Genomic DNA, 27,183 nt, shown 5'->3' on the forward strand with positions numbered 1-27,183 from the left:
TTGGTAGTTTGTGGGGCTTTTTGTTTGTTTGTTTGCTTTTGTTTTCAGCATGACTTCTGTGGACACCCTGGGCATGAAACTTCACTGTCAGTAAAAAATTTCCTTAGTCCTAATTATATTTGCTTTTGGCTTTTCATAACTATCTATGGCCTAATGGCTTTACACAATAGGCCAGGTGTCTCTCTAAAAGTTCCAGAGCCACAAATCCTATAACTTCAATACTTTCAATTCCATGATCAGGCTGTGTCTGTAGATTTTTCTGTTTTGAAAGCTAGTTGCCTTTTCTTCCCCCTTGATTTTTACTCAGGAAATTCTGAGTACATGGTTGATTTGAGATAGTGCAGGTTAATGGTGTGGACACACTGGGCTCAGATCCCTGCTCTCTTACTAGCTGGCTGACTCTGGTCAAGTTACTTAATTTCTGTAAGCCTTCATTTCCTTATCTATAAATCGTGAATGATAATAGTATCTCTCATAGGATTGCATAAGATTTTAAAAGATAATGCCTTGGAAAATACTTTAGTACAGTATGTGGCTTGGGGAATGGGCTTAATAAACATTAGCTGCTCTTACTATCATAATCAGTAATATTATTTATCATGCTGTCAGGCTTGAGGAATGGGAGAAATATTATTTATCTGTCGGAATGAAAACAAAAGCCTTCACTGAAATAGCTTGTGGTTAGCATAAAATTCTTTACATTGCCTTAAACACTCAGTTTAATACGTACCTGTTAAGAAAATTTTAAAGGACAATCGTGTTCTGGGAAACCAAATAAAGCAGAAAAATATACGGTTTGATAATCAAAAAGGGATGTCTTTATAAATGGCCTGAAATAGTTCCCCTGAATACAACTTGAATAAGGGAAATAAATGGCTGACTTGAGGTCAGAGCAGGATTCCTCAGTATGATTCACTAGATACTGGAAAGCCCAGCACACATTTTCCCATTCCCTCTTGGTTAGAAAAATTTACATTGGGGTAGCATTACACTCTTGAGGCTATTTTCTAAAACAAATCTAAATTTAGTTATTAAGTGTGTCATCTTGGGGCAGTTCCCAGGTTTTTAGAATGTGTTCAAAATTTTTGATGAGAGTATTTGACAAAAATTTTTGGAAGTTGTCCTTTCAGTTGTACTGAAAATAGATATTTTTGGTTCCTGTGTTTGGGTGGGAAATTTAGTAAATACTATATAGCATAATGATTTACATATTGTAACATTGACTAGAAGAGTTCCTTGATAACTAAAGAGTAGTGTTTTCATTGTTCCTTATTACCCTCAAAATAAAACAAGGGAGAGTTTTCAGGTTTATCCTAACCTGTATTCAAGGTACAGTATTACTCATGATTAGAGTTAATTTGCATGATTAGAGTTAATCTGAATGAATTGGCTAATTGTCCAGAAATCGTTTCCTTTTGTGAAAACTGCCAGATAAAAGGTAACTACAAAAGAGTCTAACTAGTGAGTCCGTTAATCATCTGGAAAATAATTGAAAGTGTCATGTTTAAAGGTGTTCACGCTCATTAGACTGCAGTTCTAAATAGGTTGTGAAGATAGTTTCATATTTTGTTCTTTGCTCTACGTTAAGTTAGGGCCTGGCTTTCTCCCAAAATTCCAAGCTATGTTTTTAATAGTTTTTTTTATTGTTGTTGGCTACAAAATGTATGTGTGGTAAGTATGTATTAGGAATGTATGTATCTCTTTACCAGTATTTGTAATAGATTTGTGAAGACCATAGGCTAGACACTGTAGGGTAATAATAGCAATTTAGGATTGGAGTTTTTAACTCGTAGAACACAAGTCATCTTTGTTTCATGAGTTCAAAACAGTGGTTCATAGCCAATAATTTTTTTAAAAATGGAATGAAATAGAAAATGTCAGAATATATTGTACATGGTAATACTGATACTGTTTTGTGAAATTTTGTCTTATCGATGAATCTATTATATATACATATAACATGTAAATATTGGGTTTTATGGGTTATGATATATAATCTTGCTGTAGGTTGTGGTTAAAAATAAGTTTTAAATCTCCCATTTTAGGGGATGTTTCTGTTTCCTTGTGACTATTCCAGATACTTTGATCTCTCTTGCCATATCTGAGAAAATGGTGCTGATAAAAATGGATACTAATTTTTTCAGAATGTGAAAATAGCTCATTAAGTGCTTGAGTGAATGAATGTTTCCAATTCATGGTACACTGTCTTATGGTTACAGTGATAGAGATTTTTCTCGTGTTTTGTTTTATGTTATTTGTTTTGGGGTTTGTGTATATTTCTAATCTTTTTATTTTAGAAAATATTGATGCTGATGGACAGGGATTTTGTCAAGGAGGATTCAGCATTGATTTTACCAAAGTAAGTTCTTACTTTAAGACTGAGTGAGATTCAGATCTATCTCATTATCTAAACCATTGTTAAAAATTAATTGCTCAATACTTCAGCTTCTCAATAACTATTACAAGTTTTAGGAAAATAGCTAATAAAAATGACCTATGTATTTTGATATTCTTTGCCTTACATTATTCTCTCCCTAAAAGATGTTGCTTATTTGAAATAGACATCAGAATGGGAATGGAGGACAGTAGATAATCTCCTCAGAAATGCAGATAACCACTATGACTTAATATTAAAATTTTCAGTTAGATAAATTTATATAATATTAAAGTTTTTCCTGTTTGACTGGAATTGGCTTTTCACAAAATCTTGTCAGTAGGAGCTCTGTTACAAAATTGTAGTTTTGTTACATAAAAGCTGAGAAATGTGCATGTTTACCATCTATCATGTGCCTACAGGCACCAAGTAAAGTTGGACAATTTAATTACTGTAAAAAATCTCATATGTGTGGCTCTATGTATTTTTCACTAAGCTAGTATGCTCTCTAGAGTTGATAGTTTTTATCCATTTTCCTAAAATAACAGTTCAGTGTATGTTTTCAAAGGAAAATTTTCTGGAGTATTTTTCTTTGTATCACTTTCTTTTGTGTATGTGGTTTTTTTGGGTGGGGGGGCTGGGATATATGAACATTTTGAATATCAGCCTGAGAATATTAATTATACCTAGAGAAATCTTACATATATTGATTTAATTTAGAGCATCCTTAGAAAGCTCAATATGGCCTTCTTAGAAAATGCCTTAAATTTATTAAAACAATAGAAACTACACAGTTATGTAATTCAGAAAATTAATAAAGCTTTTTCTTATTTTTTAAAATTTGTATTTTATCTTTACTAAAAAAGTTTTTTCTAGACTAGGTCTATAATTATAGTTAACTTTCTTTACTTCCTAATTGATTTAAATCACTCAGTTTGAGATTCATAATTCAAAATTTACTTGTAATTACTAAAAATTCAAAATTTGAGGAAGCAAAACAAGAAGTATATTAATAAATACTAGCTTTAAACTTTAATGAAATATTTTCAAATAGATGTTGATTCAAAAAAGAAAGTCCATGTTTTCTGTACCTGTGCCCATGCATATGTAACCCCAGAAATAGTCTCATACCGTGAATATTCGTAGCTAAATTAACTGTTTGCTTTCTTCAACTCATTTGTGAAAAGTATCTTTTTTTTTTATAAGATTTTTCTTTATTTATTTGACACAGAGAGATCATAAATAGGCAGAGAGGCAGGCAGAGAGAGAGGGGGAAGCTGGCTCCCCGCTGAGCAGAGAGCCCAATGCGGGGCTCCATCCCAGGACCCTGAGATCATGACCTGAGCCAAAGGTAGAGGCTTAACCCATTGCGCCACCCAGGGGCCCCTGAAAAGTATCTTTTTAAAGTAGACAATTTAGAAGTATCTTTTTCATAGTCAGGGCAGGAAATTGTCGGTTGAAATCTTAGGACTATATGTATGTTTGGAGGGGAAAACTATTTTCTCTCCAGTTGGAAGAAATATCAAAATATGCTCAAACACTAAACACAGTTTCCTTGAAATAGATACTTACAGTTTGTTAAAGATACAAGAAATACTAGTCAAGTGTAATTCGTATATATAATATACCCTGAAAATTTTACCTTCTAACTTCATTTCTGTGTAGATCTGCAGGATGAAAAATAATTTTTCCTTAGCCAAAGAATTTTTTTTTTTTTAAGATTTTTATTTATTTGTTGGACAGAGATCACAGGTAGGCAGAGAGGCAGGCAGAGAGAGGGGAAGGGAAGCAGACTCCCTGCTGAGCAGAGAACCCTATGCAGGGCTCAATTCCAGGACCCTGGGATCATGACCTGAGCTGAAGGCAGAGGTTTTTTTTTTTAAGATTTTATTTATTTATTTGACCTACAGAGATCACAAGTAGGCAGAGAGAGGCAGAGAAGCAGGCTCCCTGTCGAGCAGAGAGCCCTGTGCGGGACTCAATCCCAGGACCTTGCGATCATGACCTGAGCCAAAGGCAGAGGCCTTAACCCGCTGAGCCACCCAGGCGCCTGAAGGCAGAGGTTTTAACCCACTGAGCAACCCAGGCGCCCCTAGCCAAAGAATTTTTAATGATTTTTTAGGAAGGAAATTTGCCTGTGTAGTCACAAATGTAATAGACATAATCAGTGATTTTTGTCTTTATTGTAACTCAGAAATATTTTGCATTAGTCCTTCATAACAAGTATAGGAAGCAGCCAGATCTATAGAATCAGTGTGTGTGTTTGTGTATTTTCATATATTGAATCATTATAACTATTTTTTTTATTTGTATTGTATTTTAATGTATTTTAAAAGGGGCAATGAAAATTTACTGAGAATGAGTTAGTGGAGTTTGAGATTTATGATTTTGTTATATGTATATATATGTATATAGCTTTTATATATATTAAGTGTTAGATGTGTATGCATATATAGCTCTTATGTGTATTACATTGCTTTCAACTTTCAAACTGCCTGTTTTTAAATACGTGTCTTTCTGTTGATTGATTTAATCTAGGCTGATAGAGTACTTCTTGGTGGTCCTGGTAGCTTTTATTGGCAAGGTAGGTTAATATTTTTTTAAATTACTCAGCAATGATTGTGAATGCTTTCTTGGCTTATATGCCTGAGATTTTTCAAATTATTTTGAAGGAAGAAATTGAAAAATATAATTTAAATGTATAATCACTATCTGTTGTACAGTATTTTTTTAAAAGGACTGTAGTATCCTATATATAGTATGATATATAGAAAATAAAATATATGGCATATTGTAATATATTTATATATATTCCTAGGAGAAAATAAACAATGTTTTTAAAGTAAATAATAAAGCAAATCTATAAAGTAATTTAAAACAATTTATTTTTGTTTGTGGCATATGCTTCTTCATCTCTGTACTCCAGAGGCTATGATGTAAGCATTAGGAAGTGTGGAACTGATCTATGACAGGCAAATTTTGGCATTCTGAAAGCTCATGGTTTTAAAGTATTTTGAATTGCTCATTAGAATATTTAAGTGGTTATTTTCTCATTAATTACTGACATCAAGAGTGATTTCTTTGTGTGTGGGGAGTTTTTGAAATTGAGGATCTTATAAGTTTCAAAAGAGTGTAATTAAACTGGCATTAGTATAAATATAAAACACTTGCTTCAGTCATTTTGAGAGGCCTAGTAAAATTACCATTTGTACAAATGCATAACAGATCATTATTTGTTGACAGTTTCAAAACAGGTAACTAAACTTGCTTACTTGCTTTACTAGTTTCATTTATCATTACGTACACATGGATATTTATTTAGTTCATATATTCTTACATTTGTTTTCTGCTAAGAAGTGCTGTTTACAATGTCAGAACTTTTGTTTTTTTGGCATTCTGATATTTAAACATTACCAATATTTGGAAGAAATCTATAACTACATTAATGTGCAAATACTTCATAATTCTGAATTTTACTTCTGTATTCGACACTATGGTTTCCTTACTTGCTTTTTTTGTAGGAAAATCCATGCTTGCTTTTGCTTCATAGAAAAGGAAACTAAAGGAAGAGATTTACTGAAGAAAAATAGTAAAGAAAGAAAATAAGAAGGGATGAGAAATGGGAATAAGTAAAAAGTTGAAAGGGGTGGCAAAGGAGAAGATGGAGAGAAAAATCAGTGAGAGATGGATCAACATACTCACTGAAACAGAATAATGTGAATTTCAGTGAATTTATACACCTATGGGAAAATGAAATGATGTAGGAAAACCGTTTTGGGTTTTACAGTTTAAAAATGAAAACAAAAATAGCTTAACTGCATAGAAAATTAAAATAGGAGATATTAGTGCTTTCTAGTAAGATAAAAATCGCGGATTTTTATTTATTTATTTTTTTTCTTCAGTGCTAGTTATGTCATTCAGTGGAGGGGAGGGAGGTGTCTGCTGGGAGTACCGGGGAACCAACGATGATTCTGTGATTCTCAGTCAGGACCACTTGTTACCACTGCCTTTTTAGGAGACACAGCTGTGAACATGTTTTTGTGACTAGTTGTTGTTTTTTTTTTAAATTTTATTTATTTATTCGAAAGAGAGAGAGAGAGAGCACAAACAAGGGAAATGGCAGAGGGAGAGGGAGAAGCAGGTTCCCCGCTGAGCAGGGAGCCCAAGGCAAGAAGGCTGAGGCAGGGAGGCAGGATTCGATCCTAGGACCTTGGGATCTTGACCTGAGCTGAAGGTAAACACTTAACTGACTGAACTAGATGACTCGTTCTTGTAATACCTTTGAGTATTCTATAGTGCCTGTTTATTCCTATTTAAAAGTTAGGACTGATAGAGATAATTGACACTGTGTTGATTGGTATTTTATTATAAATGGTCTAGGCTGTGCCATTGAAAAATTCAGGGGCTGGACAGAGAATATTTTGTTCTAATAAGAGTAAAATCAGCAGGTTTTACTCTGAATTAATAAGTATGTCAGGATGAATTTTTCCATAGATCTCAGAATTACCTCTGTACAAATAGATAAAATTACAATGTTTTATTCAAAAGAGATGATGGCATTTTCCTGTGTGTGTGTTTTTTTTTTAAGATTTTACTTAGTTATTTATTGACAGAGAGAGAAAGAGAGATCACAAGTAGGCAGAGCAGCAGGCAGAGAGAAGGGGAATCAGGCTCCCCACTGAGCAGAGAGCCCAACGCAGGGCTCAATCCCAGGACCCTGAGATCATGACCCAAGCCGAAAGCAGGGACTTGACCCACTGAGCCACCCAAGCGCCCCAGATATGTTCTTTGATTCAAGGAATAGTTACTGAGTTCTTGCTATGTGTTAGGTACTGTTTAGGCACAGAGCATAAAGTAGTGACTCAAACAGGAAGTGTTCTTACCCTATAGATGACTCAAATTCTGTGGACATATTGGAACAGACTGATAAACATTAATTATGAATTTTTTCTAAAACAGCAGAAATGAAGAGATTATTTTCTTTATGTATGGAGATGACATTTGATAAATTAGCCAACCTTTCTTAGGGTAGGAAACAATCTGATTTTTGTGTAGTGCTCTGGATTTCTTATTGACCTGGTAACTTAAGGTTGTGAAGAAAAGTGAGCTTACCCATTCAGGCTTCTTAAAGGTGTCCAAATAATTTGTGGGGGGAGGAAAAAAAAAACAAGTTGAACCAATTATTCTTACTATAAAAGAAAAAGTAATTATTTAAATGGATTTTCAAATTCTAATATTTCTTTGGGAAACAGCCCTTGATTTTATTATTCCAGTTCTTTAACATCGATTTTCTTTGTGAATTAAGACAAATCCTATATTCATAACTTTTGTTTACTAGCAGTGGCTAATTTTAAGAACTATCTTGAATAGAAGTAATTGTGACTTTAGAAATATTAGATTTCAGACCTAGTATTATAGAGAGTTATTTAAGGTTTAAGAATTAGAAATACTCATCTCTAATGCTATCTGCGCAGGTGCCTTCTATCATCTGGATCATAAATTCCCATTAGAAACTTATTTTATATATATTTTTCAGGTCAGCTCATTTCAGATCAGGTGGCAGAAATCGTATCTAAATATGATCCCAAAGTTTACAGCATCAAATATAATAACCAGTTAGCAACTCGGACTGCTCAAGCTATTTTTGATGACAGTTATTTGGGTGAGTAAAACTAAAATATGTATTCATTTTCTGGAGTTGCAGTGTTCCTTTTCCTGTATTCACATATGCTACTTTAAGCTGGAAAATCTTATATGTTGAAATAGATTACGATTTTTTTTTTAAAATATAAAGAACAGGAACATAACAGTTTCAGACTGTTATTGAGTACTTAGGTTATATTTCAGTAGTTGAAATTTAAGAGTGGTTATTTATACAATGATGATTAATAATAAATAACTTATTTATTTTTATTTTTTAATTAATTTTTTTTTTTTTTTGAGAGAAAGAGTGCATGAATGGGGAGTGGGACAAGGCAGAAAGAGAGAGAGAGAGTCTTAAACAGGCTCCAAGCCCAGCACAGGGCCTAACTTGGGGCTCAGTCAACTGAGCCACCCAGGCACCCCAGTACTAATAAATAAGTTTTAAAGTGTGCTTACATATTCTAGGCATTGTTCTAAATGCTTCATTTGTATTAATTGACTTAATCTTTACAACAAGTCTGTAAAAGTATAGTGCTATTATTCCCATTTTGTAGGTAGAGAAACTAAGGCACAGAGGCAAAATAACTTGCCTAAAGTCACTCACTTAATAAATTGCTGTTTTAAGATTCAAACCCAGACAGTCTGACTCCTAGGCTTCTGTTTACTGTATTATTCATGATGTTAAACTATGGTTTTTAAGACTTACTAAGTTTTATTACCTCCCTTTAAACTTCTCTTATTAAACCAAGTACATATGACAGAAGCTGTACTTTGCTGATTGAGGAAATCTATTATTTGTTTCTTCTTTAATTACAGATTTACCATTTAAAAAAATTGAGATATAATTGACTTGTAATATATTACTCTTAGGTATACAACATAATGACTTGGTATTTTTATATATTGTGAAATAATCACAGTCAGTCTAGTTAACATTTATCACCACACACAGTTAACGAATTTTTTTTCTTGTAATGAGAACTTTTAAATTCTACTGTTACAACTTCCAATATACAATGCGGTATTATTAATTAAATCACCTTGTTCTCATTACATCTCATGACTTATTTATAAGCAGTTGTTTGTACCTTTTGATCACCTTTATGCATTTTGCTCATCTGTGACCCCCTGCCTCTGGCAATCTTAATTGTCTATCTCTTCTCCATATCTATAAGAAATTTATTGTTCTTAACAGATGCCTTTGTAAAATTGGTAAAAGTCTTATTTTTCTAATAGAGCTATACTATTTGAATGTTTAGCTGTTTCCTTTAAATTCACTTACCATTTGCATATGAATCTTTTACCCCTAGAGAACAAAATATTACATTACTAAGGGCATTATTTTCACCCTTGATCAGTGCAGGGCTAGGTGCGTCAACCCCTGTGCAGTTCACAAATCTGCATATAACTTTTGATTCCTCCAAAACCTAATTAATTGCCTGTTGTTGACTGCAAGCCTTAGCAATAACACAGTCAATTAACATTGTAGGAATATTGCATATTGTGGGAATATTATATATTCCTAAAATAAAGTAAGCTAGAAGAAAAGAAAATGTTAAGAAAACCATAAGGAAAAGAACATACATTTACAGTACTGTATATATTTATTGAAAAAAACCCTTGTCTAAGTAAGTCTGTGCTCATTAAACCGCTTGTTCGGGAGTCTGTTCTACTTGAAAATATTTTCAGGGAAAGCCTACTCGGCAAGTATGCTGTAGGTAACTGTGTGTGCCCTGATGGTGTTTCTTATTTTGTTCCTCCTTCAGGTTATTCTGTGGCTGTCGGAGATTTTAATGGCGATGGCATAGATGGTATGATGCACTTAAGCTATATTTAATTCTTTTCTAAAGACATAGACTAAGCATCTGAAACAGGTGCCATTGAAAAACAGGTGCCATTGAAAAACCTCAGCAGTTAGAGTTTGAAAACGTTGCTATATAATGTAGCAATAGAAATGAGGGAGATGTTAGTACATGACTTGAGCTTGGTCTATATTAAACTTTCTCTAGCAGCTGCTGAACACTGAGCCAGCAGGTTGCTGGGGGCCCCAGTATCTTTCCGGTCTGCTCCTTTCCAGCCCCTAATAATGTATTTTATCTTCAGCTTCTTCCTTCTTACTTTCAGGAGTTTGAGTCCTCTTGGAAGGGCTTAGTTTCTTCTTTCTGTAGATATAATTTGTAACTTTCTGGGTTCTGCCTATAAGATTGTTACCCCATCCTCTGTCCATCCATCTTCCTTCTGAGCTCAGTTTAGGGGTCAGAGACTGCCTGGTTTTGACCATATTCCTGTGTCACTGCCACCTCTACCCTATTTCACTTTGTTCTGTATTATTTGTCATTACTGTAGATATAGCCTTCTTTGTTCTTAGGTCACTTTATCTTAGCCATTCTTTTTAATAAGATTACAAATGCCTGAGGGCACACATGCATTTATCTGAGGGTTCTCAAGAATCTTTCTGTATTTTGTAAAGATTTGATTTTTGTAGTTAAAAAATACTATGGTCATTTATTCTGGAGTACCAATTTTTAAGATTTTAAAATTTGTTTTCTACTGAAGTAATAAAACAGAACTTGAGGTTTTCTGATATATCCATTTCTTCCTGTAGTTTTCAATATTGGTCTTGAAAGTGAGTAATCATGTTTTTCTTTTCAGACTTTGTTTCAGGTGTTCCAAGAGCAGCGAGGACTTTGGGAATGGTAGGAAAATTAAAAGGAATCTAAAAAAAAAACCTCTGGGTTGTCTTATATTTTACTATATTTCATATGCTTTTGTCTTTCCTCCACAGGTTTATATTTATGATGGGAAAAACATGTCCTCCTTATACAATTTTACTGGTGAGCAGGTATGCTTTTAAAATGTTTGGTTCATTTTAACATTTTAACATCAGCATTCCTAATGTTTTGAAATTTTTCTTCATAACATCATAATGTTTTACATTGACTATATAATAAGTATTGTTTTAATATTCAGTATTGTAAATATAAAGTAAGCTTTAAAGAATTCACCTTTAACCAAAGTAATTTGTGTAAGCAGAGCCTTTAGTAATTGTACATTATGGCATGCTTTTTAAGGAAATAAAGAAATTGCACGCATACATGTTGTATACACAAAACCACAAAAACTTCCTTTTTCTTTGCTGATGTCATCAAATTCTCCCTTAAGAAGTGATCTATGCCTTTTAATTTTATTTGATGCAAAACAAAACCTGGCACAGATGTGTACATTATAGATATTATAAGTAAACTTCACATGTAGTACATGAAAAAAAACATTCTTCAGTTAAGGGTGCCTGGGTGGCTCAGTGGGTTAAGCCTCTGCTTTTGGCTCAGGTCATGATCTCAGGATCCTGGGATTGAGCCCCACATTGAGCCCTGCTGAGCAGGGAGCCTGCTTCTCCCTCTCTCTCTGCCTGCCTCTGCCTGCCTCTGCCTACTTGTGATCTCTCTCTCTCTGTCAAATAAATAAATAAAATCTTTAAAAAAAAGTTCTTCAGTTAAAAAGTAGTACTTTTAATTATATAAGACTGATGAATCACTGACCTCTGCCTCTGGAACTAATAATACGTTATATGTTAATTAATTGAATTAAAAATATTTTTAAAAAATAGTACTGTAAGGTACTAGACTTTTTCTGCAGGGGCATCTTATAACATTTTTGATTGTATATCTCAGAGAATTAAATGACAAGTTAGGAAAGACAAAGGGAAAATTAGTACGTACTGGAAAAATCTGTATCTTCAAGCCCACTTCTTGTTCAGTAGAGATTGTTGGTCTGTGTGAGAGGATTGATAGAATAAGGAAGTAGACTCATGATCTCCAGAAACCTCATGTGTGGCAGTCAGGGTTGGCACACAGCACAGAGTGGCCTGCAGCTGATGGCTGTTAAGAGTTGGGACAACGGTGGTTATCCTTTTGTGTGGCTGTGACTTCTTGACCTCCAGCAGCTTCTCCTGTTGGATGCCCATGTGTGTCTCTGGATCATGTTGTACACAGTCCAGAAGCTTTCTTTAGTCCTCCTCAGCTGTTTGTGGGAGGGGGAAAATATAGGTTTTACTTTAGGACAGAATTAGGCTCTAAATTCTCAGTCTTATTGCACTGGACAAGGTATATGCCACTGTAAATCTGGTGGATCATTTGTAAAAAGGGGGATACTTGTAATTTCCTTATTGGGTTGTAGTAATAATAAAATGAAAATGTTTTAGTCCTGGTGCTTAGGATAACACTGTCTCAGTAAATGCTCTGGTTTCTTTACACTTTCAAGCAGAGCACCCTGCAAGATTAGGACCCCAAAATAGTATTCTATTAAAGTGCACTACAGATACAATATACTTTATACACATGCTCTGATCCTGTAATTGAATACAGACTGCCCCTTTCATTGTCTTCAGTTGTACTGAATCAACCCCAAATAGGTAATGTAGGAATCTCCTGTATCATTCCCTTTTGATAGCTCCATTAATCAAATTTTAGAAGCTTTGCTAACTTTACTTCTTTTGGTTTGTCGGCTCATTCCTCACTTTAGCTCATCTTTAAACTGTTATCTCTCTTAGTTTTGCTTTGCATGTTGGGCTATCTCTAGAACTTTTCTTTTCACATTTATTTCCAGCCAGGCTGTTCTGTCTGTGATGGTCCAGTCTCCTGTAGTGGGGGAAAGGACATTCCTTCACTCTACGCATAATCCTGTAATAAATCCAAAAACATTTCTACTGTGTGTAATTCAATAGCAAATCCACTGGCAAGTCATCAGTTGAGACGTGAGACAAGAACAAAGCCATTCCAGTATCTCTCTCACCAGTGATTTCTTGAGAGTAGGAGTGATTTCACATAGGGAGAACCAATTATGATCTATTAATAATTATTATCTATTATCTTTACTGCATAAACTCCCACTGATAACTTCTTGGGCTCATTTTAAACTTCTCTCTGTGACTGTATGTATGGCTTTCTGATAGTGTGTCTGTATCTGGCACCTGTTGGGTAGTGGAGAGGAAGGGAGATAGGAGATTAGCCCTGGGAAGGAGCATTTATTATACTTGGACTTAAGTAGGATGTGTTGAAGACACTGAAATAATATACACGGGATATGTTTCGCCCATACATCTAGGAACATAAAAAAGCCTCATTACCTGATTGTGTTGGTAGTATAAACAAAAGAAAAGAAATTAAGATTGAAACACTATGTGCAGAGAGAAAAAAATAACCCAGATATTAACTGTCCAAACTAGTTGGAGGAAATGTAAACATTTCATTTTCTTTTTATTATCCAGATGGCTGCATATTTTGGATTTTCTGTTGCTGCCACTGACATTAATGGTGATGAGTAAGTTTAAAAAGATGCTTCCAGGAACAGTTTTCCTCTCATGTTTATGAGTGCTTTACTAAAACTAAATATTTTTTTCTTCTGTTTCTTTGTCCCCTTCCTGCTAATTTTTCTATTTAAGGAAGCAGTTTGAAGCAACCTTATCATGAATATGGGAAAATCTCTATGTTGTTCATAATTACTTTCAGTAGCTTTTTTGCTATGAAGGAATAAAGTAATTTTTATGAATTACTCATGGTTCCTTATAGGAGTTGGAGGAAGGTTTGAATTTGAAATGATTCTGTGCTTCAGTTTGGTTATTAGAGATACAGAAAGAGGGAAACTGGGTTTTATAAGAAAAGATATTGCTAATAGATGGAATTTGATCTTGCGTTGGTGACGAAGATTTTGTTCTTCTAGTTATGCAGATGTGTTTATTGGAGCACCTCTGTTCATGGATCGTGGTTCTGATGGCAAACTCCAAGAGGTGGGACAGGTGTCCGTGTCTCTGCAAAGAGCCTCCGGAGACTTCCAAACAACCAAGCTGAATGGGTTTGAGGTCTTTGCAAGGTTCGGCAGTGCCATAGCACCTTTGGGAGATCTGGACCAGGATGGCTTCAATGGTAAGATCAAATTCAGCAACGGTGGGTTCCTAATTTTGTGCCTTCCCTCAACTAATGAAGTTTGTACCAGCAAATCTTCCTAGAAAGAAACGTTTAATTGACAGTGACATACTAGGTTAAACAACAGTTGCTCTTTTTTGTTCAAAAGCTGAGAAAATTTCAAAACAGAAAAAGGATTCTCATGAGTTATTATTCATATAGCCTCAAGTTAGAATTTTGCAGTAGTAAGTTTCTGAAAGGAGATCTGCCTTCTTAGGGAGCCCAGTAGAAGGTGGGGATTTTCTCTGTCCTGCTTAGCAGCAGCGCCCTCTACTGTTCCCTTTGGATACAAATGTAAAAACTGCACCCGGGTGCATTGTCAAGGCCGTGTTTACTATAATTGAATCTCTCAAAGGATTAATTGGACATTCATATTTTTACAGCCATAACTTTGTTGTGGCAGTCTAAGAAATTCTGAAGGTGGTTATAACGCCCTTCATGGGGGCAAGTAAGGAATATAAGCTCATTGTTTTGTGATATGCCCACTTAATACTGTATCTTTAAAACTCAAAGTTGGCTTTTATTTTAGAATAAAAGCTAGGTTACAAATTATCAAAACTTTAAAAAAAATAAACACATTACAAAACTCTGGAGATCACAGAATAGAGTTGAGTGGTTGGTTTTTTGAATAATAGATAATATTTAGGAATATACCCCTTAAAATTTGAAGAAAGTTATAAATGAAAGAGAGGAATTCAAAAATACAGTTGACTTGTGTCTTCCAAGTAGTAGTGGAAAAGAAAACATTTTCTAAGCTTCAAGACCTCTCCACTCCTGCCTCTTGGATAGTTTGGAAGTGTCATTTCTGAGATTAACCCTAGATGTTTTCAGTGTTAGTGAGAACTACTCATGGAGACATCTTGCTTCCTAAAATAGAGTCCTAAAGATCTTTACTACCAAGAGGACATAAATCAAATGGAACTCTGATGTAAAGTTTAAAATAGAACTTGAAAAGAACAGCATAGAACAGATGAAGCTATCACTTATTGATAATAAAACTACCGAGAAAACAGGGCCAGATTTGAGGTGCCTTCTATCTTGAATAGATGTAATGAGTTCTTTGCTCTAGCAGGACCTTTGTCTCTGGGTTCTCTGGGAGATCTGGGGCACGTTTGCTGTCACTTTGTCTTAAGGGTACTTCAGCCACTTTAAAGAAAGCTTTCTCAGTATCATGATCCGGCCAGCATCTCATTCTGCTTTCTGTACTTTTATCAAAATGCATTACCTGTGAATATAACAATTATAAACAACAGATAAAAAATAATAAAGTTTTGTGAAGATTTAAGAGATTTTACTTACAGATTTTACTTCTAGAGATGGATACTGTAGAGGATGATTTTGTTCTTCCCAGGTTTCTCCTGGAGTCTTACTGTCCCAAGTAGTAGATTGTGAATGAGATGAGCTGTGTTTATGTAACTATTTATATATATTTATAGATTATTGATTATATGTCTATATAGTTCATATATATAAAATGAGTTATTTATAACCTGGATCTTATCTTTGTTCAAACCTGATGACATTAACCCTTGGTTATGCTATTCATCTTCTGTTCCTCCCTTTCTACTGACACCCCCTTGAAAACCCTCAGTATCATCAAGAGGGATACTGAAAACAAAACAGTAAAGTTGTGTTCTATAATAATGTGCAGTTTTTGTCAGTACTTCTCCAGAAAGAGGGAAAAAACACAGAAAATAAAAAATGGAATGATCAAAGGAAGAAGTCAGTTGAGTAAAAAAGAAGGGCTTTCCAGATTGAACAGATGTCAGCCAAGAGAGAAGATGATTAGAATATATAAAATAATGAGAGAACTATGGAAAAGTTAAAGTTAATTTTTATTAAATGATTTCTCAACACTGGAGTTGTCTTTTGGGAAATTGTATTTTGATGAATACATTCTTAATGCATAGGTCAAGCTAGAAGTTATGCTTCCCTTTGAAACTTAAGAAAAGTAAAAAGAGTCTTACATAATTTAATACTACTTAAAAAAAAAAGAATAAATTCTTAGTTGGTGTTTACTGTAGGCCATGCACTGTTCTAAGGATAAATCAGAGCTCATTCATGCCCTTAAGGAATTTAGCATCACTAGGGGCAACTTTTATGTAAACAAGTAAACATTAGAATGCAGTCATCACAGCCTTTGAGATGTTCCTGGGCACAATGGTCTTACATAAAAGGTGAGAGATCAAGGTGTCTTTAGTGTGTCAGAGGATGCAGCACTGAGGAGGCTGAAAACAGTTCGTGTATGTTAAGATATAATTAAGGCAGTTTGGAATGGCTGTCACCTAGGGGCTGTCCAGGCAAGATGGACACATCCTTGCTCTTATGAAAGCTATGTTTTGTGGGGAAACCATAGAATAAACACATAATGGGGAAATTCAGACAATGATAAAGGCTATGGATTAAAAAAAACAACAACAAAAAAGCAGGTTAGTGTGATAGTGCCTAGACAGTGTGAGTCATTGTCAGGGAAAAAACCTTTCTGATAAGTTGACCATTTCATCTGTGATTTGGATAAACAAAAGGAACAAAGCTTGAAAAGCCTTGGAGCAAGAGCTGTTAAGGCAGAGGGAGCAGCAAGTATAAATCTGAAGATGGAACCTAGCTTGGTGTGTTTAGGAACAGAGGAAAATGCCAGGATTGATAGGAAGGGTGAGGGAGAGATAGAGCTAGGGCGTGGGGAGGTGGGGAGGTGATAGAAGGAATAGACAAATCAGGTAGTGTTTAAATGCTTTGGGAAATAATTGAAGGATTTTCAGAAGGAAGGTGACATGATACTAACCTTTGGGAGCTTTGAGGAGAGTGGATTTTAGGGTCAAGAACAGAAGTGGGAACCAGTAGGTTGCTTTAGAGGTCCAGGGAAAGGATAGGAATGGCTTGTCTAGGATGGTACCAGCAGAAACAGGGGAGTGGACATATTTATAATACATCTCAGAGTTAGAAATAGTCATAGCGACCTAGTCATAGTGACCATTTGCTTTCTTTTGTTTTAGTAAATTTCAAGCTTGTAGTTTGTGTTATCTTAATACAAGTTGATAAAAGATTGAGATGAAATCATAACTTCCAAGTTTCCAAGCTAGACTGCTTCTGCTTCGAGAAACAAAAACCATGTACATCTTAATTAAGTAGAATTTTGAGAGCTGGAATGAACCTTAGATGAACATTTTGACATGTCCCCTTCTTTCCATTTTAAGGGTGAGGTATTTTAAGGTCCAGAAAAGTTAAGTGATTTATCCAAGGTCAGACCCAGAATATCTGACTCTAAGTTAGTGTCATTTCCACAAAGTTTTGCTTGAATCTCCTTAAATTATGTTGTTGCTTTTGAATAAATAATATGCTATAGAACTTTGAATCTGTATTTATTGTGATACATGGGTTGTGTGAATATAGGTTTCTCCCTGCTGTCCAGAAGTGTAGAGAACTTTTATAAGCAGAGGGGCACCTGGGTGGCTCAGTTGGTTAGGTGTCTGTCTTTAGCTCATGTAGTGATCCCAGGGTTATGGGATTGAGTGCTTGATTATGACTCCCTTCTCAGCGGTCTGCTTCACCTTTCTCTGTTCCTCTGCCTTGTTCATGTGTGTTCTCTCTCTCTCTCTCAAATACATAAATAAAAATCTTTAAAAAACTTTAATAAACAGAAGTGGTGTAAAGAAGCAACTATCATTAATATATGGAAACTTGTCCAGACCCAGAAAATTTCCCAGACCCAAAAAGTAACTTCTCTCAGGCTTTTGTGATACCTTAGGACACACCTTGCTAATGGATGCAAAAAAAAGTTGAGATAAAGTACAGATGTTCACATAGTTCCATGCAGTAGTGGTTTGATGCTGAGATGCTGGATGTAAATTTCCCAGGCAAGAGCTTAGGGGTGCCACTGTTGGAGCTCAGGGCGAGCACAGCCTCCAGAAGGTTTCATTGCAAAACAAACGCTGAAGGCTATTTTGGCTTTTCTTTGTAAAAGCGAATCCTCTTCAGATTTCTTTCAATTAGCAAAACAGGTACTAATGTAGGTCTTCCTAAAAGCAAGTGATGGTATGTTTGGAAAGCAGAAGCTATCTGTATTAAGATCTTCACCATGTAAATAATAAGTACTGAGACTTCTCTCTGTCCATCTTCTTTCCTTTTTTTCCCCTTCTTCTTCCTTCTCTCCAAATCCCCCCTCCCCTCTTTTTTGTCCTACAGATATTGCAATTGCTGCACCATATGGGGGTGAAGACAAAAAAGGAATCGTTTATATTTTCAATGGAAGATTAACAGGCTTGAATGTGGCACCGTCTCAAATCCTTGAAGGGAAGTGGGCTGCCCGGAGCATGCCACCAAGCTTTGGCTATTCCATGAAAGGAGCCACGGATATAGACAGAAATGGATACCCAGGTGCTTTCCTAGAAATACATAGTTTCTTAGGTTTTTCAGTCCTAATAGAAATAGTTTTAGTTATTGCTCTCTTGATTTATATTATGAGTCCTTTCCATTACATACTTCAAGTATTGTTCGTACCCCTGCTAGACTGAAGGCACTGTTCTCATCACTGAAGGGGGAATGAAGCAAAGACAGCTCTACGTCCTGGGAACTTCCAATAAAACACGTATACTCTAAGTTTCATCTTTTGTTGTTGTCCTGAAGTCTGTAATGAAATGTCAGGGAAAAATGTTGGTAGAAGCTAGAAACAAAAGCTGAATGTTCATTCTGACCTTTTAAATGTCTTTTTTGTTTGTTTGTTTTTAATGGTCTAGCAATTTTATGACTTGACTAATCATTGATTTAAAAAAAAAATACATTATCTCATTTAATTTTCCCAGTAAGGCTGGTGAGGAGTATAAACTAGCTCATCTTTGTATTATATCATTTTATGGATGAGAAAAGAGACTGAAAAAGTGATTTGCCTGAGATTTGCCTGTTTGTTTGCACCTGAGCAGGAAAGAAGCCCTTTTTCTAGCTCTTACATACTTTGGAATATTATAATGGATCTGGATCATAATGGATCCATTCTTTAAATGAAATAATAATGCAGAAAAATTGGTTACCTTTATTGTTGAAATAGTTCCTATGAGCCCAATATACAGGTGTGTTGACATGCTTTTAGAAGTAGGATAGGAAGTTGATTTTTACCTCTTAGTGTTATTTCAGGAGATTTTTTGGTTATTAATGCAATATATTTATTGTAGAACTTCTAGAAAATACAGCAAAGCGTATCTTTCAGTCATTTTTTCCAATGCATTCATACAGTTTTTTAACAAAATGGAAGTATGCCTTAGGTACTGTTAATAGCCTATTTTATTCACTTAAAATCAGGAATGTTTCCCTGTATTATAATTATTCTTCTAAACATGAATTTGATGTTTCCCATTCTGTCAAATGTCAGCATCATATCTTATTTAACTTTATGTTTGGGCTTTTATATCCTTCCATGTATGTAATTCCAGGGCATTACTTCCTTAGGATAAAATTCTAGAATTGCTGTGTCAAATAGGCACTTTTTTTTAAAATTTTTAATTTTTTTTTGTAAACATGTAATGTATTATTAGCCCCAGGGGTACAGGTCTGTGAATCACCAGGTTTACACACTTAGCAGCACTCACCATAGCACATACCCTCCCCAATGTCCACAACCCCACCACCCTCTCCCGACTACCCTCCCCCCAGCAACCCTCAGTTTGTTTTGTGAGATTAAGAGTCTCTTATGATTTGTCTCCCTCCCAATCCCATCTTGTTTCATTTATTCTTTTCCTACCCCTCAAGCCCCCCACGTTGCAAAAGATAGGCACTTTTAAAAAAGTCTGTTGAAACATATTGTCAAATTATAATCCCACTTCTTCCAAAGGAAGGTTTTACAACTTTTTTAAGTGCTCACCAGAGTGAGTGATCATTTCCCCACATTTGTGCCTACACTGAGGGTCATCTATTGTTTTTTTAAAAATAACTTTAAACTGTATGATCGGTGGAAAATGTTACTTTGTTCTACTTTATCATTTTTAATTTTTAGGGAGGGTAAACATTTTAATTTATTTTGTATATATTTGCTTTCATGAATTTCTTTTTACTTTTTTTTGCTTTGTTCTTATTGAGATGATGTTTTTTCCTTTTTTTTTTTTTAAATTTGTGGCAGTGCCTTCAATATTGAAGATTCTAACTCCTTAACATATATTTATTTTTTAGTTTGCCATATTTGGTTTTTGTGCATAAAAAAGTTCTTCATTTTTATCTGATCCAATGTACCGATCTTTATGGTTTCCCATGTATTTTTTTTTTGCTTAGAAAGGGTTTCCCCAGGTTTACATTAGATATACTATGAGATAGGGCTCTTACTTCATTTTTTTGTAATCGTGAACCTGTTGTTACTAGCTGCATTTAGAAATTAATGCATTTTATTCTTGTTAATTCGAATGCTATCTGCTACTATTCTAAGTATTCTACATATATGTAATACGCTTTTTGGTTTTGTTTTTAAACAGTGAAAAAATTTATAATGAGATTTATATATATAATGAATCTTATAGTGAAATTGTAAAATCCACAGGCACATATAAAACTTTTTCCTCTGAGAGGTATACGTATTTGGGTGATATGCATTTCCTTATTGTAGAAGTATCCATCTACCCAGATGAAAGATTAGTTTTATGATGAGTGTTTGCCATTTGATATTCTGTTTAGAGTTTTGATATGTTTTCGCCTTTTAGATATTATCTGACAACCATTTAATGAAGAATAGTTTTGAAACTATGTGTAAATCTTTATTGTATGCACTGAAAGTTTTATAGAACAGTATGTGAATAAAAAAGCCAATATTGTTATTTACATGTTTTTCTACTCTCTTTTAAGACTTAATTGTAGGAGCTTTTGGTGTAGATAGAGCTGTATTATACAGGTGAGCATGTTTCCATATCGTGTAATATAGGAATAATCTCAATTATTTGACAATTTTATAGTTAAGTCCAGTGTTTGAATTTCAGTTTAATTTTCTTCAAGTCATGATAAAATTTGTTTGTTCTTTTTAGTTGTATTGCTGCAGGCAGGTAGCATTTATATAAGGAAATCCCGAAGTGTAGAGAAAGGTGTAGATTTTTTAATTTAGGAAAGCATTCAGATTTTTCCGTCTTTATTCTTTAAATTGTATTAAAGAATATTCTCCTGCATTTTAAATCTCTTTAAAATTTATATGAGCTTATATTTTCTTCTAAAGAGGCAAGAAATTAACTTGATGTTTATGCTACAGCATTCTATGACCACAAGGGCAGTATGTAATGGCTCCCCAAATCAGTATTTTTATTATTAGAGCAATACCTATAAATCCATATAACCTGTATTTCTCAGCTTCATCCATGTTCCCGGATATTCTCTATATTTAATCAATTCTCCATGCTTTAGGCTACCATGTGGCATCCCAAGTAGATTAAGGTGTTTACACTTCCATGGGATGTGTTTATGTATGCCAGGATAATGAACATTAATTCTACATAATGGAATTTATGTTGGCTATCTTGGCACCACCTGTGTATTCATATAGATTCCAGGATTTATCATGATTGAGATTGGCACTCTGATATGAAGCCTACCCGATTTTTATGCAGGGTTTAAGTCTGTTCCTCTGAACTTTGGAAAACTATTTATTTTATCATTTCAGGTTTTAAAATTGTTATCAAAGAATTAATAATGCATGTAGTAAAAGCTGACATAGTACAGAAAGGGTATAGACAAAAAAAAACATACTTTATCTCATGTCAGTTACTAGTTTATAAGTATATCCTACCAGAAATATTCTGTGCATTAAAAAATTATGGGTATGTGTCTGTGTGTGTGTGTTTGCATGCATCTTTTGTACATCGTGGGGTTTTTTCTCTCTCATATAAAAATTGTATCTTGGATATATCTTAGGAATCATCTCATATCCACACAGATGGATTTATGTTGCTCATTTCCTCTACTATATTGCGTTGCATTAGATAGATGCCCCATGACGTTTTAGCCATTCTGCTGTGGTAGACTCCGTTCAGATAGGTTGGCCAGTTGTTCCTCTTTGCCTGAGAACTGAGGGATTTATCAGGTCATGGGACTTTCAGTGCTAAAATCAGCACTGTCCCTGGCAAACTGGAATAGTTTGTTGTTCTGTGTTTAGGTTGTTTTATTCTTTTTGCTATTATAAACAATGCTTTAATAAGCATTGTGCTTATATATACTGTGAATGTAAACCTAAAATGCTTAGGTCAGTCTAACATTTCAAATAACATTCTTTTTCTTTTTTTTTTTTTTTAACCAGGGCCAGACCAGTTATAACTGTAAATGCTGGCCTTGAAGTATACCCTAGCATTTTAAATCAAGATAATAAAACCTGCCCACTGCCTGGGACAGATCTCAAAGTTTCATGGTAAGGGCGTTAGTTTCATAATAGTTATTATTGTGATTATTTATGTAGTCATTGTCAAAACAATTGAAAATAAGCTAAAATATTGCTTAAACAGTTTCTGTGAGTATACTCTCTTTTCATAGATTGAATTATGGAAATAATTGTTTCAAAGGAGATACGTAGAAGGCTCTAGAAATACGGTACAAACTAGTATGAACTTAATTTTAAATAAATGATGCATGCTCAATCAATATATTCAAAAAGGAGAAAAAGCTAGTAAGATCGCAGAACTGATTTATATATACTTTTAAACAGGCCCATGAACATTTTAGTTTTCAAAAGATAGATCTTTTCCAGCTGTAATATCTGCAAATAGTTGTATGAAAAATATTATATATATTAAATCTTTATTATAAATGATATATTACTAGTATAATGTACTTGTTCTTCTACTTGTTCCCTTACTAGTTTCTAAAGAAAACTAATTTTTTTGGTAAGTTTAATGTCTGAATTCTTCTCTAGCCCAGTGTTTCTCAAGTCTCCTTTATTTGCTTTTTTGTTTTTTGCTACGTTATATATTTTTTGCTATATTTTCATTCTACCTGTATTTATAATTTTTTTAAGCTTTTTTTTTTTTTTTTAAAGTAACCTCCATGCTCTGCGTGGAGCCCAATGTGGGGCTTACACTCATGACCCTGATACCAAGACCTGAGCTGAGATCAAGGGTTGGATGCTTAACTGACTAAGCCACCCAGGCATCCCTAAAGTTTATTTTTTCTTTAAATTGATCATGTTTTACTTAAAAGTGTTCAAAAATAAGATAAAAAAAACCCAGTACTTTTCTTATACATGTCAAAATAAGTATTAAATTAAGAAAAATCTTGATCCATTTACTACTAAAATTACCATGAGTACCCTACTTTGGAGGACACTGTTCTTTATGTTCCTTGGTTACACAGAAAAATCAGAGAACTTCTGACAAATGCAGGGTAGAATGATTGGAAGCTGAAAAAATTTTACTTCAGAAGAGCTAATGAAAAAAATATTTTTCCTGATTTTTTTTGAATTATTACACTCATTAAAAACATTTTTCAAAATTTTATTTCTTTCATTGGATTGCATTAAAAATTTGGTAACATTTTGTCTTAATTTACATTGATTAGCAGTGAAGTTATTTTCAGATTTTGGCTTTTTAAGTTTTATTGTCTTTCTTCTTTTTACTTACCCCGCATGCCCCTGTGAAGTTGCTAATAATACATTTTAAATTAAGCAAATAACCCAAAGGCTTTGAATACACTTAGCAGTAGCTTTCATATGTTTTTGATTATGGCACATAGTATGAAATATATTTTGTATCATAATCCACCAAAGACATGTATGTAATTAAAACAAAGTTCCATGAAATCTTACCCTTCAATTTTATTTATTTGATTTATTTTTTTTAAGATGGTGGCTAACCCATCCTATTAAACTAATTTCATGACCCATTAATAAACCTATTCATGACCCATTAGTAAATCGTGAAAGGCACTGTTCTATAGGAGCTTTCTAATTAAAGGAAACTTTGGTAGGATTTTTTCGAAAGTGAGATGTTATTTTAAATCTGGTCAGTCATTTCCCTCACTGGAGTTTATCAGTATGTTCTCTAAATATGAGAGAAAGTTAGGAGATTCATTTCTTTCTCTTTGTCTTTTTTTTTCCCATCAAGGTACCATGAAAGTAAATGTGCTTGAATTACTGAAGCATGAGTTAGGTTATTCTGTGTAGTTTCATGTTTCGGGAATAATATTAAAACATGAGGCAAGATATAAAAGGCTTTACTATATATATATAAACTGTGTATTAGAAATGTGATATTTGGGGATGATATTCAAAAATGTCTGAACTGGATTATAGGATTTTGTATATATTTTTATTTTTCTACAGTTTTAATGTCAAGTTCTGCTTAAAGGCAGATGGCAAAGGAGCACTTCCCACGAAACTTAGTAAGTGTTCTACGGAAAAATTATATAATGATTCTACATCTATAGCACTCAGAAAATATTTTAAGATATTTTAATAATTAGCACAAATACCTGTTATTGTTGTTCTTTGTTTGACTTTTTATGGTTAAAGATACTTAACAATGCATCATAATTACCTTGTTGACTTTTAAGTTAGTTCAAATAGAATACATATTTATTAATTGACATTGTGAACAAAGTAGCCACTGAATGGTAAATATGGACTTACGAGAGTTAAACAATTACCAACGAGAGATAAATGAACTCTAAGGGAAATGGGTATCATTGTTTATAAATAGATGATGTACAGAAGAGTTGCTATTTTATGTCTTAGAGAAGCCACCAGCAATCTCAGGAGTAAGGGTGCTTTAGAAATGGTGGAAGAAGAAGTCTGGGCCACTAAATTTAACCCACATGGCAAACTCCTAACCTGACTTCTCCTTTCCAAAAAATGGTTTATGTGGTCCAGAAAGCAGGGTAGGAGAACTAAGTGATTGTTGCCAAGATTTGTCATTACATTAGTGACAGTGTTGAGAAGTAACAATAAAGCAGGGAAAGAGGAATGAATCTTTGGGGTATGTGGTTGTGCATGAAAATTCACATATAGGAGCAAGGCAAGGCATCTCTGGAAGATGGCTTTTCAGTAGAGACCTGAAGGAAATGAAGGAGCTAGGGGATGTCTGGAGGAGTATTTTGCACAGAGGAAATGGCAGTTTCAAGAGGCCTGAGATAGGAGTATGGTTAGTGTGTTTGAGAAACACAAGGAAGACAGTGTGGGTGGGTGGGTGGAACAGAACTGGAAGCAAGGTAACCTGTGTTCTCACCCAATTTGACCTGAAGTTCAACATTTAGAGAAACCTATAAAGTTGGTTTTCGAGGTTTGCGCTCTCCACTTTGAAGAAACCATTTAAAGAAGAACTAAATCTTAGCGGGAAGTCACCCTAATAACAACTGTGCTTCAGACTATTGGTTGTACATTCGTTTTAAGATTGTTCTTGATCCAGTCAACTTCGGCTACCTGCTTCGTGAGGGACATATTTGTCTGACAATCTGATATGGCAGCTTCATTAGAAGTAGCAGGTGATGAAAACTGTGTATTCATCATAGTGTCTAATGAAATGGTACCAGTACATATTACTAAATATTTCTTAATCTCATCCACAAGAAATTGCTGCTACTCGCATTAATGGTGGAAGTCTCAGTTCACATACGTTTCATGCTCTGAACTTCTTCTTCTCAGCGTAAATTAAAAGAAAAAATTTTCTTTTTCATCTGATAGTACTATCATTATCTGTTATCTGGATTAATATATGGTATTACTTTGGGGGTCATTGGATTGATTACTCTTAAATATTAGTTCAGAATTAATGCGTTGTAATCTCACTACATTGTATGACATTTTTAGTGAATTACAGGGAAATTACTTCTTAAGAAATAAATATCTCTGCTTACATGACAACTCTAGGTATCTAGGACAGATAAGTGTCCATAAAGATTATGTTAGTTATAAATCCTTTGGTTTGTATAGACTTCCAGGTGGAGCTTCTTTTGGATAAGCTTAAGCAAAAAGGAGCAATTCGACGAGCTCTATTTCTCCATAACCGGTCGCCAGGTCACTCTAAGAACATGACCATTTCAAGGGGGGGACAGATGCAGTGTGAGGAACTAATAGCATATCTGCGGGTAAGAGATACTTTTTTGCTTCATTATCTTTTACTTTTTACTATTTTTTTAAAAATCTAAATGATTTTCACTTTGTATAAAGTTTTTGGTATTAAATCAAAAAGGAAACACGGAAAAATACACTTGAGAAAATTTGGCTTTTTAAAGTATCAAGCCTGATACTTAATGGATTTTTACTGCTGGCAAACTGGATATTCCAAATGACTGTTCTACAGTAATGCTGCTGAATAAATTATTATAAACATATTTCTTAAAAATCACTAGATTCTCAAAACATAAAAGAAGTCTCCAGGGTCCAAAAAAATAAGCACTCAGTTAAAAAACTACATTGGCAAAATTTGATCTGTGGTATGTGAATATGTGAGCCAGAGTGGCGGGGGTAAGGATGAGCAGTAATTGCCCCAGATGAAACAAATTTTGAGCCTGCAAAGGCTTGAGGTATTGGAATTATCAGTTGCAAAATACGAATTTTTATAAAACGTTTAAAGTAAGAATAAAACTTTTAAAAAAATTTGAAAACATCAGTGAAGATTTGGAAGACAACATAATTAACAACCTCAATTTAACAGACCTATATAGAATACAAAAATTGACCATATATAGGTCACAAAGGAAGTCTAAACAAATTTCAAAAAGTTGGAATCATAGAAATATAGTGTTTGACCATGGTATGGTTTTTAGAAAGCAATAAAAAAAGATAAATGGGAATTGGGAATTGTGGTTTTAAATAACTTATGGATCAAAAAGATCATTATGGAAATTTACTTAGAAATGAATCATAATGAGGTGCTTGGGTGGCTCAGTGGGTTACGCTCTGCCTTCGGCTCAGGTTGTGATCTCAGGGTCCTGAGATTGAGTCCTGCACTAGGCTCTCTGCTCAGTAGCAGCCTGCTTCCTCCCTCTGCCTCTGCCTGCCTCTCAGTCTACTTGTGATCTCTTTGTCTCTGTCAAATAAACAAATAAAATCTTAAAAAAAAGAAAAGAAATGAATCATAATGAAAATTCTGCTTATCAAAATGTGTGGGATGTCACAGAAGCAGAAAATAAAGAAACTGTATAGCCTTAAATTCTATTTAACTCAAATGAAATATTGATCAAGAAAAAATTGAGGGAAAACAAAACCAAAAAAATTTAACTCCACAGAATAAGGAATTAAAAAGGGACATAGCTACAGGTAAA

At 34.2% G+C, this 27,183-nt stretch overlaps 1 protein-coding gene across 1 annotated transcript in view; it reads left to right on the plus strand.

Annotated features, from left to right (window-relative positions):
- Window positions 1-27,183, plus strand: part of ITGAV (integrin subunit alpha V) — a 103,174-nt gene that overhangs the window by 50,655 nt on the left and 25,336 nt on the right. Inside the window, exons 5-17 of the mRNA XM_059394306.1 lie at window positions 2,298-2,359; window positions 4,913-4,958; window positions 7,911-8,036; window positions 9,784-9,828; window positions 10,670-10,713; window positions 10,803-10,859; window positions 13,284-13,336; window positions 13,736-13,938; window positions 18,160-18,351; window positions 20,797-20,842; window positions 22,232-22,339; window positions 24,245-24,303; window positions 25,850-26,004. Coding sequence (XP_059250289.1) covers window positions 2,298-2,359; window positions 4,913-4,958; window positions 7,911-8,036; window positions 9,784-9,828; window positions 10,670-10,713; window positions 10,803-10,859; window positions 13,284-13,336; window positions 13,736-13,938; window positions 18,160-18,351; window positions 20,797-20,842; window positions 22,232-22,339; window positions 24,245-24,303; window positions 25,850-26,004 — 1,196 coding nt within the window. The remainder of the gene's footprint in view (window positions 1-2,297; window positions 2,360-4,912; window positions 4,959-7,910; window positions 8,037-9,783; window positions 9,829-10,669; window positions 10,714-10,802; window positions 10,860-13,283; window positions 13,337-13,735; window positions 13,939-18,159; window positions 18,352-20,796; window positions 20,843-22,231; window positions 22,340-24,244; window positions 24,304-25,849; window positions 26,005-27,183) is intronic.

Source organism: Mustela nigripes, chromosome 3 (assembly GCF_022355385.1).
Source record: "Mustela nigripes isolate SB6536 chromosome 3, MUSNIG.SB6536, whole genome shotgun sequence".
Taxonomy (NCBI): Eukaryota; Metazoa; Chordata; class Mammalia; order Carnivora; family Mustelidae; genus Mustela; species Mustela nigripes.